The sequence below is a fragment of the Clytia hemisphaerica genome, unplaced genomic scaffold (genome assembly GCF_902728285.1).
Source record: "Clytia hemisphaerica strain Z4C2 unplaced genomic scaffold, Clytia hemisphaerica genome assembly, whole genome shotgun sequence".
NCBI lineage: Eukaryota > Metazoa > Cnidaria > Hydrozoa > Leptothecata > Clytiidae > Clytia > Clytia hemisphaerica.
Genome location: NW_027104377.1, coordinates 565,440 through 588,672, shown reverse-complemented (window position 1 = coordinate 588,672; position 23,233 = coordinate 565,440). Strand labels below are relative to the sequence as shown.

General features: G+C 34.3%; 2 protein-coding genes across 3 annotated transcripts in view; both read right to left on the bottom strand.

Moving 5' to 3' along the window:
• The window catches only part of LOC136818891 (uncharacterized), a 49,854-nt gene extending 40,548 nt beyond the window's left edge, over nucleotides 1–9,306 (bottom strand). The window contains exon 1 of one of the 2 annotated variants that reach the window (XM_067075122.1): nucleotides 8,881–9,306. In XM_067075122.1, the coding sequence (XP_066931223.1) occupies nucleotides 8,881–9,005 (125 nt within the window). In that variant the 5' untranslated portion in view covers nucleotides 9,006–9,306. Of the gene's footprint in view, nucleotides 1–5,411; nucleotides 5,590–8,880 lie in introns of those variants that run through there. The other variant, XM_067075123.1, reaches the window with a different exon arrangement.
• Nucleotides 9,307–13,095: 3,789 nt separating this feature from the next.
• On the bottom strand, nucleotides 13,096–14,889 carry LOC136818893 (adenosine deaminase-like). Its single transcript, XM_067075132.1, has one exon. It carries the CDS (start codon nucleotides 14,871–14,873, stop codon nucleotides 13,659–13,661), a length of 1,215 nt encoding a protein of 404 aa, XP_066931233.1. The 5' UTR covers nucleotides 14,874–14,889; the 3' UTR covers nucleotides 13,096–13,658.
• Nucleotides 14,890–23,233: the final 8,344 nt, after the last annotated feature.

The following is a 23,233-nucleotide window of genomic DNA, read 5'->3' as shown; positions in this document are numbered from 1 at the left end:
TTCAGAAGTACAAGATACTTTTCCCTTCAAAAATACAAAAAAGCCTTTCCTTCAAAGATACAAGAGCATTGTTTTATCAAAAATACAACAAATTTCTTCAAAATCCAATACAATTTTACTTCGAAAGTTTCTCTTTCAGAAAAATTCTCCCAATTCCTAATTCCCTTATTAAGCTCTCGCATTTTTGAGGAGCAATTGAATCCCTCAACCAAATAAAAGTTTTTCCTTCTCAAAAACCTTTTTATAAAGATTCTTATAACTTCACCAGTACCTATCTTGAAAGAGATGGACACAAAGCGTTAATTTGCTAAACAATCATTCATCTTGCAAGTCTCGAAAATCGAACAGAAACGTTATTTACCCCCATTTTATTTTAGTCCTACAACTACATTTGCATAATTTTTTTTGTCTGACGAAAAGAAAAACGTTATCTTACAAATGATTAAATAACAGTAACAAAAATATAAAACGTCTATCAGAGAGTGTCTTTTGCAAACTTGTAAGGTGTAGAAATAATGCGGTAACACTCAGCTTACGTTTTTTTTTTGCTTTTGTTTCAAGAATATCTTTAAAGTCGTACAAGTTTTTTATAAGCATAACGCTTATAAGCATACGAAGGCTCAGATTTGCAGAATTACTAAGGATAACATAAGCATATATGTCATCCTGAAATTTTTTTCAAGTTGTCATTTTTTATCTGTTTAAAAAGTTTTGGTAGAGGTCAAGTAAAAAAAAAAGACATACCACGGCTAGCTACATTCCACTACTCCCAAAATCTGAACAAATGTTTACAAAATTTCCGAAATTTCACTAAAAATTAGGCTGAATGATAAGCATGATTCATATGATAAGCGAGCCTGACCAAGGGGCAGACACTTGCTTATAAAAAAATATGTATACATAATGCAAATTCATTACTTTATAAGCGGACAAAATATTATTGGGCATGAGTGAACTAGTTTTGATTATTTGAATGAAACAACACATCTAGTAGGAAGCACCCATTTCACTTGGAGGAGTCTCCGTAAATCTGATTTTCAACTGAAACAGCTTTTGAAAGAATTTCGCAAATATTTGGCAATTTCTAAGCGACGATTCTTGCTTGTCGAAAAATGAAAAAAAAAACTGTTTGTCAGCATTGTATATAAAAAGCCAACCGAGGGGCGAAATTTCGAACAGTAGTATATTGATTAGTAGGTCACATTCATTCGAAGCATCAATTGAACAAAATGGGGTCTACAGTCTAGAGACTATATTATCGTTAATTCGGATCTTTATAGAAAGACTCTCACTGACGCTTCAAACTTCTTTTTCATGTAACAAAAGCTAAAAAATAAGTCTAGCTGGCTGACTGACGGTATTTCTGTACTTAAAGAGATAAATCTTTGGGATTAAAATAATGACATATACATTGGATGTATATGTTGAAAATTAAGTCTTAAAAGTAGTGCCAGAAATATACAGAGTTGGTGTACACTTGAACATGAGCGATAGTTCGGAAACATGATCAATTCATTTCAAATCTCTTCAAAGGGAAATCCAAACTCGCAACTCAACATAATAAACGTTTTCAAAACCTTTCTTTCCATCGCTTGAAAGAAAAATATTCTTTGCTTTATTATAGCCAGCATCGCAATTTATCCAAAACTACTCTCGGTAATCAAGCCTGGCGAGAAATATTTCAAAATCTATCAGGAGGTTACAGGGTGTACACCGATTCCAAAGTCCCAACGGTTTCTATGTGAAATTCTAAATTTTTGTTAAAAATTTTAGAATATTTTTTCCCTATTCCGAAATTCCGATCGCTAAATTCCGTCTTACTGGACTAAATCAGCCCAATTTTTCCATCTCCAACATAGGAACTAATTTCCAAATTTCTGTCCAAATCTTGGTCGATTTTCGCCACTTTATCAAGAAGAAGGTACTGAAAACCTCAATTAATCGAAAACTCGTATATATTTCTTAGGCTAATGACATAGTCTTTAACAAAAAAACACATCTTTGGAAACAAGTCATTTGCGGCCCCTAAAGACCAAGGTTGTTGATTTATTTTTTAATCCGAAACCGAGCTAAGTTTAACATTGTTTCCTGTGATAATTGACCAAATTTTCATTAAGCTCGGCTTAAATATCCTTCTTAAACCTGAGTACAGTCACGATTAAAAGAATATATACCCAAAAAAAAAAAAATTCAAAAAAAACGACACTTACAAAAAAGTTTTTACAACGATTTACTTAAGTGTTCAAAAAGCAACCAGTGCTTTGCCGTGATTCAAAAATTATCTGTTCACTAAGTAAAAGATGTTTTGAGAGAGAAAGACTACGCGAGAGGAAAGTTTTGATAACGTATCAAAAAAAATTTAAAGATATTAAATAAAGTATATAAACATTCATACATGTACATCTATGACATCACTCACTTAAAACTATGATCGAAATCAAAAGAAAACAGTTTGACTTTTAGCCTCTTTTTGAAGTGACCCATCATAAATTAAGTTTAGTAAGAAGCACGATAGACAAAAATACTGTAACGTCAAAATTCAGAATACTGCATTGAACACTCTATGTGATGATTCTACTAAAAAAATCGGCAAAATATTCAGAAATTTTCGGATGATTTTTGCAGTCAATAAGATATAAACTTCGGACTATATCTTTTGAAAAGACTTTCTGAAAAATTATTTCACAGTAATGATCTTCTTTCTAAGATTCTAAGATCAAACGATCTTTTCTGTGAAAATGTTGATTGTAAGTCTGCTTTACCAGAAGTTAATTTTTTTTATCTTTTTTTATCTTTAATCGCCGAATTTTTCAATTTTGATAATATTCCACTCTTGAAAATCCCTTTAAAGAGCTAAAACACTTCGTCTTCTTCAAATTCTATAATAAGTTACAACTTTTATTTGCCTACACTGCAGATTATATTGAGACAGACTTTAGTGAGTAAAATTTTGAATTGGCATTTCATCCTCTGTGAACTTTTATAAGAACAGAATAACGAGGTTCAAAATCGCAAAAAATAAAAACAACATAAGAACAATACTGAGCCTAGAATTACTCAATTTCAGGCAATTTAGGGGTCAAAGTAGTAAAACTTGGGTATAAATTCTCAATTTCACCCTTTTAAATAAGAACATGATAAGAAGGATTTGAGGCTCAAAGTGCCAAAAAAATAAGAACAGCCGAGTCTCATCATATATCTACTGGTTCCTTATAAAAAAAGAGTGTGTGTCAAAAAGGATTTAAAACAAAAAATATAGTTCACTCTAAGGAAGAAGTTTCATTAAATTTAAAATATGAATAATTTTTTTTAGATTCAAAATTTCGCTAAGCTCTCGTTTTCGATGAAAATTTGAAGTCGACGTGGTTGGCGTTGCCAGTCAAAAAATGGCGGTTGCAGTTGCTTTTCAGTGCTCTCATTACTTTGAAAACTTTATAAGCTAATTGGTGTCCAAAATTTTTACTGTAAGGGTAACTGGACATTTTTAAACATAAAGATTATCATTTAAGAAGATATCAGGTCAAAAACTTGGAGCCAGGCCTGATTACTTTTGTCGCAAAAACAACATTTTATTTGAGGGGGCGTTTGAAAATCAGTGCGTGGGCCGATATGACAACACTTCTCTGAGACTTCGATGATGTTATACTAAATAATTTAAATAACATTTTAATGGTCATTCTGTATATATTTTTCTTGTAAACAATATTTCGACCTGCTTGGTGCAGGTCTTCGTCAGGTCTAAACAATACAAACGGTTGAAGGCGCTACCTTGACTTTTTTGACGTCAAAACGCACTTCAAGCAGCCAACGCACACGATCCTCCTGTTGCACCTAAATCCTTCGTTCGTTACGTCGACGATAGCCATGCCCGTTTCCAAACCGTCCATCAAGCTGAAAAGTTCCAAGAAATTCTCAACCAACAAAATGAACACACCCAATACACTATGGAAACCGAGGATACAACAAAAAGTTTGAACTTTCTAGACGTGAACGTTCGAAATAACAATGGCCGTTATGAATTGAAAATCCACCGTAAAAATGCGATCACTAACGTGCAAGTTAAACCTAATTCAGCTCATGACCCAAAGGTGTTGAAGAGTATATTCTCTGGATTTCTTAACCGTGCGTACAGAATTTGTGATGACCGATTCCGTCAGGAAGAAATTGATTTCTTAATAAATAACTTTGTCGAGAACGGTTATGATCGTAACACTTTAACCCGTATCGCAAACGATTACGACAGAACCAGGAACCAGACAACCGACAATCGAAATGATCCAGAGCAACTACCAATCGTTAAATTACCTTGGATACCTGGTCTGAGCCCAAAACTGAGAAAATCTTTCCGAAATGCTGGGTACAGAACAGTGTTCAAGAGTGGTTCAAATCTAAAAAATTTGCTAACTTCTAAGAACAAAAGCCGACTACCACCTAACAGTCACCCTGGTGTGTATATGATAGAATGCGAATGTGGTAAAAGATATGTTGGCGAGACCGGGTTAAAGATATCTACACGTGTCGGCCAACACAAAAAGAACGTCGAAGATGAAAAATGGGACATTTCGGGTATAACTAACCATGCTAAAGACTGTACCCAAGGACTTAATTGGAACGAAGCTAGGCTTTTAAAGACTGAAGAGAACAAATTTGATAGAAAAGTGCGAGAAGCATTGGAAATCCAATTCCGTCAGACGGCGCCACATAGTGACCATGGTCTTAATTTAGACGATGGTCAGTATGTGACATCTAGGTTTTGGAAGCCAATGCTCTCGCACATTAGGGAGAAGACACTACATTGACTTTTTTGACGTCAAAAAAGTCAAGGTAGCGCCTTCAACCGTTTGTATTGTTTAGACCTGACGAAGACCTGCACCAAGCAGGTCGAAATATTGTTTACAAGAAAAATATATACAGAATGACCATTAAAATGTTATTTAAATTATAATCTACATTCGTATCAAAAGTATGACACTAAAGGCAGTTATACTAAATAGTAATATTAAAGAAATTTAAGCTTTTTAAAAGACTTGATTTGATAAAAGTTTCTGGTGAAAAACAAATCTAGAAGGCTGAGGCTAGGTTGTTAAATTAGCTTAATATGTTTTAAGTAAAGTAATTTTCTAGTAACCCTAATCTGTGAACATACCAACTTTGGCATAAAGATCACATCAAACTGTAGGAAACCTTTTCTCTGCCTTTTTAAGGGTGATACACAACTCTCTTTTCCGACTTTACAGGACTAAGAGGTTCCTCGACTGAAAGAGTTCAAGACAAAAACAAACAACCTGAGCCTAAAATACTTTTTAATATAAGCTTACTAAGAACATTAAAGCCTTAAAATCTCGGAAAAATTAATCAAAAATTCGCCAAAATTTACTGGTTATTAAGTAGACAAATGAAAGAGCACTTACCAAACGAAAATATGCAGGAGGAAATCTGTAGGGCTGTACATAGAATCTCCATAACTAGGAAACATTTTTCAAAAAACCCCTTTTCATAGAATCATGATAGCATTACCATGATTTGAGAACAACTAAGAACAAAAATGTGCCATCCTGTATTCTTTGAAAGTTTTGTCTTCCTTTGAAACTCCAAACTATGCAAAAATTCATGAAATCGATCAAGACAGTTTGTAAACTAAATCTGAAAAGTTGCATGTTCAGACAAGGTTCCCACAAGCGGAAAATGTTAACAAATTTATTTATAAGAAGCTCAGATAGTAAAAAGTAATTTGAACCTGGGTTAGGTAGGGCTTCCTGAAAGTTGTAAACTGCCTAAGTAAGCCCTTGAAAATAGGGCTAAATGTAGGGTAGTGGTGACCACCCCGCAAAAATATTTTCCTGGATTAGAACCAATGGAGAGTAAGAGAATAGTTCGAAATTTCCAATAACGAAATTCTTAGAGATTTATGTTCTTAATAAAAAAATACTATGATTTTACAAACTGGAACAGCTATACTAATTCAGAAGTGTGAATAATTGAAATTTTATGAATGATTCTTTCTGAATAATTAATTGTCATTGAATCCCAGAATTTCAATAATTAAACTTGAATGACAAAAGAACAGCACCGTAGTTAGCAATAACCAATCAGTTGCTAAAATAAACTTCGATTGGACATAATTTGGAACAGCAGCAAACACCAGTATTTTTTCCCAAATTTATAAAGTTTACGAAAAGTGCAGAGAAAATACAAGCAGCGCCACGCAATTTCCCCATTGGTCCTGGTGATGGAATTCTAAAAAATCAGATAAAATCGTAAAAATTGTTGTATTAAAATAAAAGGATAATATTTACGCATGCGTCTTAAACAGCGTTAAAATGAGTGTACCGCTTAAACTAAATCAATTTAACTACTCCAAATATAATACACAAGGCTAAATGAGACGAACATAACCTATGATTAGAAGAATGAAGTCATAGACAACAGAAAAGTGATGAATATATTATTCTTCAGACTTTTATGTATTTCTTTGGCAGACTTGTTTTATCGACTTTTGGTCTACAAAGTTTTGCTACGGTTGGTCAATGCTAACAGATAATCAAAGCAAACGGATAGCGTAGACCCCCAAGAATAGTTACACTTTGAGGAAGGGGATGAGACGTAGCCTACAAGAATTTAAAAAACTTTCCTATTCAGATAGTCGATGATATCACGTTTAAAAGATTACTTTTGGAAATTAATAGCTTACCTTTTGTGCTTATCAAAGGTTACGGCGAAACTTAATCTCCACAAACTTTAATTCTAACCTTTTAGCATTGCTAGTAATCCAAACCAAATCACTGCTACCATATCTGCCGGTTAAAAGGGGCCAATGGCAACCATGGTACCACCACCCTGCATGAAAAGCTGCTGCACAGTTATCAATTTTATGGAGGTCATTATCAGAGTCGTAGGTTGAAAACTTCATATTGTTGTTGAATGACAAGAACGTGCTTATGCCTGATACATTACCAATATTGTCCACTGATTTTCATAGTGTATTTACTTGTCTCATTCCCTATTCTGAATTGATCGAATTTAGCAAAGATAGTTTGGTTCTTCTCCTTTGTTACCATATTGATCAATAACTCAGACTTCTTAGGGGCAAAAGATGGCTTTGTTAGTTGATGGACTATTTCATTACCAAGCCAGAATTCATTTGCCAATTTGCCGAAACCAAATTGTATTCGATCCAGTTTTATTCGAAATTCGTAGACCCGTCGCACTTACGTAAAAAGGTGGTCTAGCCACCATTTCGGGTTGTTTGGTCACAAAAGACATGAGGTCTGTTGAATCCAGGGCCACTAAGACGATAAATTCCATTCATTTGATAGCCAGCTTGTCGAAATTTGAGGCAATCTTCCATAGGTTCAGCAATGAATGGTGCAATCGCAGTAATCACTGTGAGGGATAGACTTGCAAGGGACGCATGATCCATAAAACTTCCTGATTAGCGCAAGAGCTTTGTATTTCAGCTTAATTTCCTGGAGATTAGAGATTGATCGATCAACCAAGATATCTACTGTTTCATTGCTAGTGGCTGCTGTATACGCAAACCATTGTATGCAGATGAGTATAAAAAGTTGAATTTTAGACAGCACCATTTTAGTATCAATTAAACTTTTGAAATTCACTTTGCAATCGGTATAAATACTGTTTTCTCTTAATATTTGTTTTCAGTGGGGGTACTTTGATATAATTTCACAATTCTAGTTTCATTGGTTAGTTGAACAAATTATTGGCGTAGTTGTTCAAAGCTGAAATTATGAATTTTCCCGTGTTTTTAAGCAGAAATCATCGTATGATCGAAAAGTATTTGAAAATATTTTGAAAGTAAATAGAATAAAATATTCTCATCTCTGATGGTGAAAACAAGTGCAGTAGACTCTTTTCTCTGATTTGACGTCGAATTACAGGGAGCATTTTCAGGGAGTACCACTTTCCAACTGGAGTTTCAGTTCGAATTACAGTAATATACGAAAGTTCGAATGAGAGAAATCTGACTGTGTTTACATCATGTATAGAAGTCTTTCTCTATCCTGAATCTCGACAAAGTCTATTTTGATTTACAGTAGCGTTGACAGGAGGGGCGCAAAATTTGTGTAGAAGAGCAGACTTTTATGACACAGTAATTATCTATTCATAATATAAAAAGATAACTACTGTGTCATAAAAATCTGCTCTCCAACACAGATTTTGCGCCCCTCTTGCCTACGCTACTGATTTAACGTTGGATCCCTGATATATCTGTATCCCCCCTGCTTTTAAATGACTTAAGATTTATTTCTCCCTTAAAAATTCTAACCGTTAGCAGAAACAGACTCCCACGCTTGGGAGTCATCATCACACGGCTGCTAAAAATAAAACAAAACAACCTTTTTGGGAAGCCCAAAAATAACTATTTGTGGTAGGTTACTAATGTAACACAGCCTCTTCAACACTACTTTCATGAAAAGTGTTTGACGAATATGGAATTTTTCATACATACTGTTAAAGCGGTGGTTAAATAGCAAGGCTTGTGGGTCGGACAAAATGTCCGATCAGGGTTGCTTTAGCTTGAGGATTATGATTTTTAGGTCGGACAGGAAGCTATTTGGGTCGGGCAATTTCCGATGTTCGACCGTTATTTCGAGCCATGAAATAACTTTTCCAAAGCTAGACTGGCCTTATTACAATTCTAATTTCAACCATTTTAACTATTTTACTGGATAGCTTAACAGGCTAGTCTGCACTCGTAGAGATTGCCTTAATTTTGCGTGTAATTTCCTAGGCACTTGGTTTGGAATGAAACTGTTAATGAAAATATATATACATTTCTTCAACATTTGATTAAAATTAGATACCATAGTCCTTATAAGTGTTCTTTATATAAAAATTCAAGGATTATGTTTTGAATACCTTTTCATAAAAAGCCCAGTCAGCATATCTTGATAATTCAATAATTGTTGAGTGATCGAAGACCTTCTACGTTTAAAGGTGCCAGTAATGTTTGAAGGACCGCTGCTGCTACTATCCATCATCATTGTATCAATCAATCAATAATCAATAACCAATCAATAACCAATCAATAATTGATTAATTTCATCCCATCAAGATTGAAAAATTGCTCAAGTAAACATATTGTCGTTAAAGACATCCCTCCACCAATGAAAATCTCGAGTAACCAATCAATATTCGAAATTAATTATTCGATAATAAAAAAACAATCATTTAATAATCAATCAATTGATAGCAATCGAAATAAAAAACGAAACCAGTCCACAACATTACGTTAAAAATTCCATCTGAACAAGAATAGGTGTTAATTATATTTTTTTAAATCTTGAAAGAGAAAATAAAGCCTTTGTAGTAGAATCAACAAAATACCCTATACCCTAAGATACAGTATATTAGATTTTATGAAGTGCATCCATATAAAACAATCTAAACACTCAGCTCACAGTATGCACTATTTCAAAAACAAAACACCGAGACATACATCTTAAAAAATCTTCCTAATTCGTCATTAAAGTGGTTAACCAAAAAATTAATTTCCATATAAAATTCAACTCTTTTCAATAAACATTCAATCCAATCGTTTTTGATGATATTTCAAAGTGATTGCAGGCATAATTAGAATTTTTCAGTGCATTTTCTCAATTCCCCATATATATTATGTATCCATGAAAATAAAGAACACTCTAACCTAGCAGTACACTAATATCAGTAGGTACCTAGAAAGATATAAGAAAGACAGATAACACCAAAAATGAGACTGTCCGCTAGTCAATAAGTAAGCTTGATGTTTTTATTTGATAGTTATCGGACATGATAGCAAAATGTTAAACTTGTTTTGCCAATTATAGGTTAGTTTACAACAGAACATTTTCCCTTGGTAAAACAAAACTTAAAAAACACAGGGCAAACCATCAAATAAAGGTTTAGACACCATAACAGAATATGGCAAAAAGATTGACCGTTAATCCTGCAAAGCGTGTTTGAGGAATTAGTAAGACAACGATAGTGAATCAAAATTCAAAACATGAAAATACATGACACTGCTTCCTTAAACCCTTATCTCTAAGATGTTTTTAAAAAAAGATTAAAGAAAAACGTATACTAAAGTTTGTTAAAACTGAGACCGTCTTGCGATTTCTTTTCAGAGTTTTTATCATACAAAGAATCCATTTATTATGTCACCAAAACAAATTCATTATCAATCTAGGTCACCAATAATAATTCAAATAACAAACAAAATCATCATATAAATGTGAAAACCAAGTTTTAATACAGTAGAACAAGAGCCCTTATTCTACAGGACAGCTTTTTAAGAAATCACATCATTGTCAGTAAAATTGAACACAAGTCTAACATCGATTTTGAGAGAGAATATACTCCTTCCAATGAACGGAACAGATCCTATCCAGGATAGCTAGCATTTACTATATAAGATAGGGAAATCACTGCCCTTACTCACGTCGCACAGAGAGTTGCCGGTGTATAGTAACTATACTCGAACGACTTGGGAGAACAATACATCCTCGCATTGTCGAACGTGGCAAGCATTCGCTACCACACCACAGTGCCAGGCATATCTCCCCGTAATCGAGCATGGTACCTAAATTCCCTAACATGGCATTGGTTGACCCAGGCGAAGGTACGTTCATTTGAATAAGTCAAGTGAATATCAGCACTGGGTTGGAATCTAACACCTACCTCCTGCACGAAAGTCAAAGCGGATAGCTACTACTGCATCTTCGCAATTGTCCATCCAATAAATAAAGGTTAACATAATAGTCGAGAGGTAAAAATGAGTTTTGAGCTATTTTGTTTCAAAAAATCAAAGCTTCACTGAACTATCAAGAGACACAAGAAAACCTGCGAATCGTGTAATTATAAAAGCCGTTCAAAAACCTTGGCTGGTCCCTAGAAGTGGGTAAAGTTATATAAGCACATCTTTATTCGAACATCGATGATTCAATTGTTTTAATTCGAACTAGAAAAGTGGTTTTTAAAAGTTGAAGTTAAAATCTTTCTCTAGTTCGAAAAAAGTTCGTTCTTAGTTCCTTGAATATCACCCTAGAGATGGTCAACTGTATTCTGTGAGCCGGAGAAACGCAACAACTTCCAAAAAAGACCAAAATTTACCAAGGACACAAACACTTGACACCGAAATGTGCCAATTTTTCGAAAACTTTTAAAATGTTTTTTACATATCATAACAGTCAAGAGATCAATATCATCACGCCTGTTATCTTCTATCTATGAATATATACGTGAAAGCTTTTTATTTTCAGATTTTTTGATTGAGTTAAAATCAACCACAATTTGCAAATAACAGAAAAAAAGATTTTTTTCCGTCCATTGCATTATAAAGATTTTTGTAAATAATTCCCATGTTATCCAGTTCTTAACAATGTTACACGAACGTGTTTTAAATCGGTAGTCAAATTTCAGGTTCTTAATACGTGAGTTAACACTTATCTTTTTAATAAGAACTTTTAAGCTTTTTTTCAGGCTAAGTTGTTCTTATCATTATTTGACATCTCAAATCGCTCTTATCCTTGAATACTTTCTTAGGTAATATCAATTCATTTTTTGCTCGATACCACTCGTTTTTATATACCATATTGGTATTATATTTCGCGTGTATTAAATTTCGCGATTCATTAAATTATGCATCTTCAAAAAGTGGGAATAAAGCAAGAAAATGACTGATTTTGTATGAAACACAACGTATTGGGTGTAATCATACCAAATATAGTGACAAAAATAGTAATTAAGGGTAACAAATAAGTATTTTCGATTTTCGACCTATTTTGAAAAATTTTCGCGTGTCTTTAATTTCCTGATTTTGCATTTTTTTTTAAATTTAAACGGAATTTGGCCTAAAAAATCGCGAAATTTAGTATCCGCGAAATTTAATACACGCGAAATATAATACCAATAAGGTAATGATTTTATAAAAACAATGTGAGGCTCAAACTGCCAAAAAAAATTGGAAAAACACCATTATCATAAAACAGCGTGTTGTTCTCATTTTCTAAGGTCTTTTGAGCCTCATTGTTCTTATAAAAAGTTTCTTATAAAGAAAGTAACGATAAACAGTTCTTAAAGGAAATATCAGATCCAGTAAAGAAAATATATATTATTGATGAAATTTAACAGTAATGTTACCTTTATTGCCGTGTGTCTTTTTTAGATTTGAAGGTCGTCATCTTGCTGGATGATGAAGCATTATTCTTCTTTTACCTGAAGCTGAAGATGAAAAACAAAGTTCTTCTTAGTTTACTTATCAAATACAAACAAATCACCATGGTGATGGCACAACAATTGTGCTCTGCTGCACGACGAAAAAGAAATGTAATTGAAAAAATCTTAATTCTTTTCATGGTTAACCCTCTGGTTCAGACAAAGTAAAGACTTCTCACAATGGACTACACTGTATTAAAGGCTAGCCAAGTTTAAAAACAAACAGCGTTTAAGGAAAGCAGCCAGGCGAATGAATTTGTAGAGGCAATTTCTTTTACGCATATCAAACGTCTTCTTCCACAAAATTAAGTAAGTTAGATAAACTGAAAACCCTTTATAAGATGTTTAGGTAATCCATGAACTGCTGCAATATCATGATGCCGATATTGGTCAAAAAGATTTAGAAAGCTGGCAATGGGCTACATTAATTTGCGAACCTGAAAATATAAAACCAATAAATATACCTATCCAGTTGCAGAGCATTTCATCGTTTCTTTTTAGCAAAATCAGCATTATTTGAGCAAAAAAGACTTGTTTTCGTTTGATTAGTTTGTTTTTAGCGAATTAGTTTATTGTCATATCTGTAAAGAAATTCAAAACAGTGTGTTAAGTTATAAGTGCTCCCCAATATATTTTCAAATGTGTATTTTTATTGGAAAGGTTGATATAAGACTTGATCGACGGATCTGTATTGCTTTTTCATATTACCTATCAAAATTGAGGGAATCTTTGGTGAAGCAACTTAAGAGTTCATTTCATCGCCAAAGAGTTTAAAGGATACTAGAAAAAATTTTATCTGATGATGTAACGGATTATGGAATCAATCAAAACAAAGAGTTCTTTTTTGTCCAGATAAATGAGCCCAAAAATATAGAGAAAGAGTTTTGTGTAGTCAAATTATGATTTTGCTATAAAAATATATTAAAAATAATCAACAACAGAAAGGGGTGCAATATCAGGCAATATAAATTTAAATTTTGTGTATAATTTTCAAAATGTAGAGTGATGTATAGTCTGGTATAGTAGGTAATAAAAATAACAACATTTTTTTGACTTTAAAAAAAAAACCCCATTGATTACTTATATACTATGTGAGAATTCAACCCCAGCCTGATTAAAATATTATGACACTTAAGATTTGTTTCAGCAGAGAAAGCCCACAAATGAAAATCTAGGGTGAAGTGAATTATTGAATTCTTGTGATGGACATAAAAACACATTCTAGCTATAATCTATTGGCTAAAACATTTAAATGAATTTTAAAAAAGGCAATTAGGAAGTTAATGATTTTTACTAGCTTACCAAGTTTGATGTTCAATCTTATAAAATCTATTTACAACTATACTGATCAATAATATAATATACTAAAAAATCGTTATTAGAATTATAATGAATCAATATTGAATCAATCAGAATATATTAAGGTGAAGTTCATTGAAAATCATTCAACCTTGAGAAAGATGCTTCTCTTTCCAGCCATCAATTTTAGGGATAATTTCACTTTCCCAAATTTCCATAGCATCTTTGATAATTGATTCAGAAACATTTCTAAAACCAGCTATATAACCGGTTTTGGCTATTTCAGACAACTGTTTTGAAGTTACCCCACAATCAAGAAAAGCTCTGACAAACTCTCCAGTGGGTTCAGCACGCCCAATATCTTTATTTCCAGCCAATAACCAATTATCAACATTCAATCCAGCCACTTTGATATTTCTCTCCAGAAATGACGGTAAAGGATGCTCTTCAAAACTAGGAACATTTCTAGGATCAGAGACATTTGATGTTAAATTAACTTCAACAAACACATTCTTGGCTTGTAAATGAGTCATCAATTCATCAGTATGGTCAACAGATCGCAAAGCCACACCATGGCCGATTCTCTTAGAACCATGGTGAACAGCCACTTTGATATTATCAATAATTGAATCATGGAGTTTCTCACTCCATTCCCCAGCATGAAGAGTCATATCAATACCACATTCATTGGCAAGTTGCAATGCTTCTTTGAATTCTCGTAAAGGATAATTTCCCTCATCTCCGGCAATATCAAAAGCAAGAACCCGTTCATGTTTGATGGTAGACATTTTTTTGACCAAATTGATGGCATCAGACACTGGAAATGATCTTAAAGCACAGATGATAATCCCACCATCGACATGCTTACCAAGATCTTTCCAATGCTGAACTCCTTTCTCAAAACCTTCACCTACCGCATGAATCACTTCTTCTTCTGTTAACCCTTCAAGAGTATGTAAAACAGGTGCAAATCTAATTTCCAGGTAATTTATATTATGCTCATCATGACCCCGATGCATAATATCAAACGTGGCTTCGATAAGATCTTCCTTTGTTTGTAAAAACTTATTACAAAAATTAAAAGCTCTCCAGTTATCACATTCCTCAGCTTTGAAATGACTGTTTACATCCTCATTAGTGATTTTTGCAAGCCAAAGAAAAAGCTCTTCTTCATTTTTAGGAATCCAATTTTTTTCGAAGACCTCTTCTTCAGGTTTTCTTGATTGTAATCTTTTGGCAGCTTTCATGATGAAATTGAATGACAAAGATCCATCCAAATGCAGGTGAAGTTGAGGCTTTGGTGCCTTTTGGAAAATGTCCCATAACTCTTGACGTTGGCTAGCTGTAACTTGTTGATTCATTTTATCTTTAATGTTCTGAAACAGGTAAATAGGTTTTAATTAAATTTTTAAATTAAACTAAATGAAATAGGTGACCCTTAAAAACCATTAAAGATAAAGATAAATTGGAAAAGATTTTCGAACTAACTAAAAACCAGGCGCAGAATCTTCGTTGATGTAAGTAAGTATCTATTTACCATTTAACACTACAAAGAAGATACAAGTAATCTGATGATACGCAAAAAAAATATATGGAATGAGACTGCCTTATAAATAGTCTAGCTAATCAAAAAGATGCAGCCACCTAAGTACAGATTGTATTTATAACACTACTTTGTAAATTATTTAAAGATATTTTTATTTTTAAGAATTTTGTTATTTAATGAAAAAGAAATTAAAGAAAGTTTGCTAACCTTTCTTAGTGGGGAAGAAGTGTGCTCAGTATCTCCAAAGACAGTGAGTAAGTGCAAGAGATTTTACGAAACTGAAATCAGATGAGCGCAGAGTAATATTTGGGTAAGATTGCTGGATGCTGTTACAATGTGTTATGCAAATCTTAGAGAAAGATTTGTTACCAAAGGTAACGATGTTGTGGGAGGGAACAAAAAGTAATTTCAAACGTGCTCCTCTGGTACTTCGAGTGTTTTTGTCTTCAGCTGAACAAAGTTAAAGAACCCCAGAGTAGAAGGTCAACAGGTAATTTGTTATTTAGAAATCTGTGGACAAAAGATATATTAAGGCATTTGACAAGGTCGAAAATTTTTAGAATTTTGAGGTCAGAAAAGAGTGGAGAGTGAAAGACATTGAGAGTTGTTAAAAGTAAAGACATAAGGCTCAATAATTTCAGAGAAAAACCAAGTTGGCCGGGTAAAAAAGACTCTGTGAGATGAGGCACCAGCTTGGTTTTTTCTTTTACCAAATGGCTGTACTGCAGCACTATTCCAATTTTTGTCATTTTCGCGCATTTGATTGTTGAAGGAACTTAAATGGGGGCATACAAGTTTAGCATTGTCAAAGTTCCACTGGGTTGTTAAATTTGAAACTTTTTTTGTTGCTAAACTGGACCTTCCTTTTCAACCAAACAAACAGCTGAAAGGGAAACTTTTCAGCCTACGATTTTCATTTCCTGCCTAGGGACATTTCATAGTAAGTTTGCGATGGCAGGTAAGGGCAACCAGAAGGCTCCCTTTCTAGCTGTCTACCCTCGATAGGTAGGGGAGGGCACTCACTCCTTTCCCTGGATTTCTCCAATTACCCTTGATCTGTCTCTTTAGTTGCTGAGCATCAAACAGATAGACATCAAGTACCATTTTGGGAATCTTGCGCACCATAGCTGGATGCTCTACCTTCATGCTATGGTTGCTCTTGACACTCTTTTTTCAAAATTTTTTTCTCTGAGTCACCTGACTTTCCTATTTTGGTTTAGTTTTTGATTTTAAGCTAAAATCTGACCAATATCGTGTGCATACATAGAACATATATTTATAAAGGGTTTGAATAAAAAATTGACTGATTGAGCAAAATTTCTGTAGCACTTTTAAAGATTGACTAGATTTCTGAATGCTTTTTCTATCTGAAAATTTCTGTCATCCACCCCCTATATTGAATTTTTTCTAGAAAACAGAAACTACCACTTTGAAAGTGGTAGGTCCATGGTTTAGTGTCTATGGGAGAAATTTTCGAAAATTAGCCCTTCTAGACTAATACAGGTTTTTTTCAAGGTTTTTACGCAGAATTTAACTGAATCAGTAAATTTTCTTTTTGCTTTGAAAAAATGTGGTTGGGCCAAGGCTCAGGTGGCCCCCTTGCTGCCACGGGCCCCTGAAGAGCTCAATTTGTTACCGTGAAGTCGGGTAACTTGCATCAGTGGAGGGAAACTTGCATAGCCATCAAATGACTGACCACCAATCAAAGCAGCTAAATTTGAAAACAAAAGCTCTACTCTACCATTTTTGTTTTGATTTAACTTTGTATTAACCAGGCGGTGTCAAGTGAATTTTTGAAAGCGATTTTCGTTATCAAATCATCTAACTCTATCGAACAAAATCGAACGATAGCAGTTCGATTACCGAACCCGAACGAACAGCTATAGAACTTTACGAAAATTTCTTGATAAGTTTGATTTAGTTCGATGAGTGTTCTTTGTTCGATGAAGTTCGATTGATGTTCGATGAGTTCGATTTAAGTTCGACGTGGTTCGATTTAAGTTCGACGTGGTTCGATGAAAGTTTGATGTGGTTCGATGATTGTGTCGGATTGATTCTACTTTTCTTTACCTTTCAGAAAATTACGAGGTTGTCTAATCTAAACACAGGCACCGTATGCTTCACTCATTTTTGCTCATTTAAAGTAATAGAGATGACACTTTCTTTAAAGAAAGTAATAAAAACTAAAATCTTTTTTTCTTAATACAAATTAACGACCAAAGAGCTTGTCCCATCCGATGGGATAGATATAGGATGGCCCGCGAGAATGGCCCGTGGGCGGCCGCCAATACGCTCTCGGAATATAAATAAAAAATTGGGCGGTAAAGGTATAAATCAATTTAATCGAACCAATCAAACTTCATCGATCTTAAAAGAATTGATCGAGCCTCAATCGTATTCATCGAACTGCGATCGAACTATAATCGTATAATCGAACAGTCATCAAACTTTACGAAAGTTTTCCCGGTTCGATAGTCTTCGATTGGGTTCGGTAATCAAACAGCTATCGTTCCATAGGGTTCGATTAAGTTCGATTAGTTCGATAATCGAACAGTTCGATTGACACCGCCTGGTATTAATGACCAGCAAGGTCATTCATTTGAGGCCTACCGTAAGTTGGTCTAATAGACCTTTTTTCAAAGAGGATGTCCTGTTGAATAATTATGTAGTCCAGCCATAAAAACAATGATAGAGCCATGCATAATTACTGTATCATGCATATTGTAATAATTATGCATGGTTTTATCATTATTTTTCTGCTGGACTACATAATTATTCAACAGGGTGGCCTCTTTGAAAAAAGGTCTATATCGACACCCCTCCTCTAATTCTGACACCCTTCTTTAGAGAAAGGAATAATATGAAAGCTTGAATCACTGATTGAAAAAGGATTTTTCCTCTCTGACCACTAAGCAAAGAAAAACAGTTTCAACCTTTCTAGGTCGTGACCAGTGGATTGTTATTGTTTCAAAAATAAAAAAAAAATTCAAAATGTCTGTGAACAACTTTTTGACATGTTTCTTACTCAATTTGAGGGTGCTGATTCCAAATCTGAATGTTACCAAGCTTGAAAACCTGCAGTTTTTGCGTAATTTGCGTTTTTTTGCGTTTTTAGGCAAAATTGTAAGCCCTGAAAATTTGTAATTTTTGGGGGGTCTTCAAAATCAAAAAGACCTATACCACGTGATAGAGCTCTTCAAACTGAGCAAAAAAATGTATTATATCAAAGTCTCAACTTTTTTAGATCAAAAGTTATAGACGATTTTATGGTCAAAAATTGATTGAAAACAGGGAATTTCCCCACAATCTGCATAATTTATGCAAAATTATAGCACTTTTTTAGACCCGCCTAAAAATGCAAAAAATCGCAAATTACGTAAAAACTGCAGTTTTTCAAGCTTGGTAACATTCAAATTCCAAATCAGCACCCTCAAATTGACCAAGAAAGATATCAAAAGTTTATTCACCGACATTTTGAAAAAAAGTGAAACGTTTTGTGAGGTACCTGGCCATGGTCTATTCTATAAATTTTGGCTGATAAAAAGGTGTCGGAATTAGAGGAGGGGTGTCGACATTAGACCAATTTACGGTACGCTTATTAGCATCAACTGATGCAAGTTACCTGGTAAAATTGCAGCGCAACAGCAACAAGTTTTGTAGATATACAAAAAGATAACTATTTCTTTTCCATAGCGCGGAAAGGGGTCTGATCCCCCCTTCTTAAATGACCCCCCCTTCTTGGCATCCCCCCAACCTTTAAAAATACCTATCCCCCAAGGATTTCGGGCTAAATTTTTTATGGTAAAAAGGAAAGGGAAATATATACCACTTTTTAGTGAAAATAAAGAACTTCCTTTCATGCAGACCAAATTTCATAACAGTGCTGGAAAATAATCTACAATATATATGTCAGCCCCCCCCCCTTCTTAAACGATCCCCCCTCCTTGCTATCCCCCCCTTTTTTAGTGAAAATTTCTGATCCCAAATTCCAGATTTAAACTCCAAAGCTAGAAAAATTGCTTACTTTACTTTAACATGTAAGGTTCCAAACTCCAAAGGATGAAGGAGGCAGAAGTTTTGCACGTGCAAGCTGAATGAAAGTAAAATGGCGAGAAAACGAAAGTGTGTGAGAAAGTTTTTTCCGAGAAAAATATCCGTGACCGATTATCCCCAGACTCTTCTACTCACGTGATGAACTCGAGTGTTAGTTTAGGTATAAACTTATTTCTTTTTTTATGATTTTTGTTCCTAAACTACTCGAGTGTCGGATGTAAATGAATTTTCACCCCCTCAAAAAAAATAAAAAAAATACGATAGGTACTATTTTTTGCTTGGGACGAAGATCCAAAAACGGCACGTTCCCTCACCCCCCCCAATCCCCCCCCCCCCCTTTTTAAGTGAAAATTTCTGATCCCAAATTCCAAATTTAAACTCCAAAGCTAGAAAAATTGCTTACTCTTACTTTACTTTAACATGTAAGGTTCCAAACTCCAAAGGATGAAGGAGGCAGAAGTTTTGCACGTGCAAGCTGAATGAAAGTAAAATGGCGAGAAAACGAAAGTGTGTGAGAAAGTTTTTTCCGAGAAAAATATCCGTGACCGATTATCCCCAGGCTCTTCTACTCACGTGATGAACTCGAGTGTTAGTTTAGGTATAAACTTATTTCTTTTTTTATGATTTTTGTTCCTAAACTAGTCGAGTGTCGGATGTAAATGAATTTTCACCCCCTCAAAAAAAATAAAAAAAATACGATAGGTACTATTTTTTGCTTGGGACGAAGATCCAAAAAAGGCACGTTCCCTCACCCCCCCTCCCCCCAATATTCCCCAATAGCGAGTCAAAAACTCAAGAACACAAATCAGCAATCTGTTTTTAAATATTGTCTCTAGATAAATAGTAAATTTTTATCATACACTCCAATTGCAAGTAACGGTAATTTTTACAACAGACACAAGAAAAACAGAACATCGCGTTGCTACAGTCATAAGGGGGGGGGGGGTTTCACTTTTACGGTATGACGGTATTGGGCCTTTTTACCCCCGGTAAATCGGTATTACGAGAAAAAAACGACGGGATTACGGTATTTCATTTTCTCCCGGTATCGGTAAATTCACTGTTTTTTTGTCGGTATTTCGATATTTTTATCAATAAAAAACGGTATTTCGGTATAAAACTATTTACCTTTTAGTTTCTTCATGAGTTTCATGCAGAAAAACTTTCAAAAAAGATAAGTCTATTCCGCTATTTTAACCAGTAAAATTTTCTTGCTCGCTTCGCTCGCACAATCTTGGATGTCATATTGACTTATTGTCATAGTGAGGTTATTCCAAATAAGCAAAACTTTACGATATTTAAACAAATATTTTTGTTATTTTTCTGCGGGCGCATTTTTTTAATGACAACTTTTGTGATGCAAATACTGCATCCAACAAATGAGTCTAGATAAAATTTTCTCCGTCAGCACTAAATGATATGGTCGTCTCTCCGTATTCACTTATATTGCTACTACAATACAATACACTGATACTGCAGTAACTTAGAAACAGTAAAGGCGGTATTTACTCCTTCAATAATAAGTAAAAGAAGGTAGTTCTAAAAACATCTTGTGCAGCATCAAACGATTAAAAAATAATTCACATCATGATGCACATGATGCGTTTTCAGGCAATCTAGGCATTCTAAAATTTAAATTTTTTCTTGGGCGAAACTCTTGGAACGCCGCACCGGGTACGGCAGGTACGTCGCTCGCCGTACCATATTTTTGCCAACAAACGGTTAGTGTTAAATAAAATCAAAAATTCTGTGACCAGACAAGGCATACTTGGCTAACAATAGCGTATTAAAGCCGTTTTTCAATAACAAAGGAGAGCGAAAATTGTCGAAAAATTTTCGCGCTCGCTTCGCTCGCGTTATTAGTTTCCATTTATTTTTTCCTCCGATAAGGGGGGGGGGTTTAACTTTAGAATTCGCGTCCTCTAGTTGCACCACAGCACCACCTCTATGAAGCCTGTGTTGAAGTCTACGGCTTCGCAGACCATGATTGGCCCAAACCTCGATTTTAAATTTATTCTCAATATAAAAGAAATATTACGGTTGGAAGAAATTATTGGGGGAAAGGCTTAATTTTGCATTTACCTCCCGTAACAAGCAAGTAACTTTGGCGCGGCAGACCTAAAATCTTGCTTTATGAAAGCTCAAATAGCTGTAAAAGAGGCCTTAAAAAGTCGACGATATCGAGAATAAGGTCACAAAACTAGCAAAAAACTTTATATTGGCGAAAGTGTTTGGTATAAGAATAGGTCAATCTGTTTAAAAGAAGCCATAAAAAGGTTAAATGTAGCCCAATAAGGTCACAATCGTTTAACCAAAGATGTAAAAGCAAAATTGGTGCGTGGACGTGAAAATGGTTTTTTTCGCGCGTGAATACGTGAATTGGCAAAAATTTGTGCGTGAATACCTGAATTGAGGGTTGACTGGGGGGCCTCATAAAGTACAAGACTTGTTTGTACAGTTTCTATTTTGTTCCTACACAATAGATTTGATAACTGAAAATTCATTATTTTCCAAAAAAAACATAAATATAATATCGGTATCGGTATTAGGCTTCCTTCACCAACGGTATTACGGTATTTGACCCAAAATTTTGTCGGTATGACGGTATTTAAGACCCCTGAAAACCCCCCCCTCATAAGCGCAAATTTGTCGAATGCTTCTTAATGACGTCAATAGTTATATTGTCTCAAGCATTCAAAACAAAAAATGCTCTCAGGAATCTTACGATATCCAGCTGTGCTCTTATATCGAATTCCCCTTCTGCTTTTAACACATGATAAGAAATATTTGTTCAACCACAAAACATCTCATGATATGATGGTATGCCTCTGGTCTACCTCTTTATCTTTCATTTCCTTTGATAAATAGAGTGAATGATAGTTAAGGGCTCTGACCATAGTGAATTTTTCATAATTGCCGTGTTTAAAACGTGTTTTCTGACTGATGTAACCAACAAAACTATGGCATGTTATACATTTTCTGTTAGACAAACTATTCCTGAATCTGAAAATTCAAAAATTGCATTGAAAAAATTTGATGAAGAAGAAAATGAAGACTTTTGCGAGAAAGAGTATTTCAACTTTGAAGAGCTTAGTTTCGGCGAAGAAAAAACATTTTGAAAATTTTTTCGCAGTAGATGGTGTATCTTTTACCGAACAATAAAAATTTTTGCGGAAAATTTTTGTAAATGCTTCTTTGTCTCGAAATCTTCAAAATAGTGGTTTTTCATCAATTTTTCATCTGGATTTTGCTTAAAAAAACAGTCATAACTTTTGACACACCTTTTTAGAAAAATTTTCCGCAAAATTTAAAATAGTTCAATTGTTTGCGGACAGTTTGAAAAAAGTTCGAAACAAAAAGGTTAATTACCCATTAAAACTTAGCACTTTTTATAAAAGAAGGTGATGCAACATATTATTAACGTCTTTTTAAAGTTCATAACGTCATTTTTGCAATTAAATTCTTAATTACTCTTAAGGGGTTTGATCAAAAAGCAATTTATAAAGGTAATTCTTTGTTAAAAGTGTTAAAGAATCTAAAACATAACTTTTATGTTCAAATACTAAAATCAATTTTCTGACTATGGTCAGAGCCCTTAAGGAAACGGTAGTCTACACAGTAGACCTTTTCGTAAAGTATATGAGAGAAGCAGCTGCCTCGTTTTGAAACCATTACTAAGGGTACTAAGGTGATAACTTATAATTAACATTCCTCTGGGAATTACCAAAGCAATATTTTGAAAACGAGGTAAGCGTTGCACGTGAGGTAATTTATGACAGGGCTATAGACAGCTCAAGGCCATACTCTTAATCTACAGGTACTGCTTTGAGTTTAAGTGGCCAGTAATGACCCACCAAGAATTCGCATATTAGTAGAATTAAACAACATCGAAATTTTTTAACGGAAGAAGTTTTTCAATAAAGACGATATAAAACACAGCTGACGGGTTGACTTAGATAATGTAATTAATGGCCGGGGTATGACCAATTTACAAATTCTGCCCGGAATGGAAAATTTTCGATTAATTTTGACCCCACTGGGGCTTAAGATTAGGCCATTTTCAGCAATTTTTTTTACCGCAGTACTCACCGGGCCCTTATCTGGCCAGTCACTGATACAGGG

Coding starts and splice junctions, on each gene's coding strand:
- LOC136818893 (XM_067075132.1), bottom strand. CDS start 14,873: ATGAATCAACAAGTTACAGCTAGCCAACGTCAAGAGTTATGGGACATT.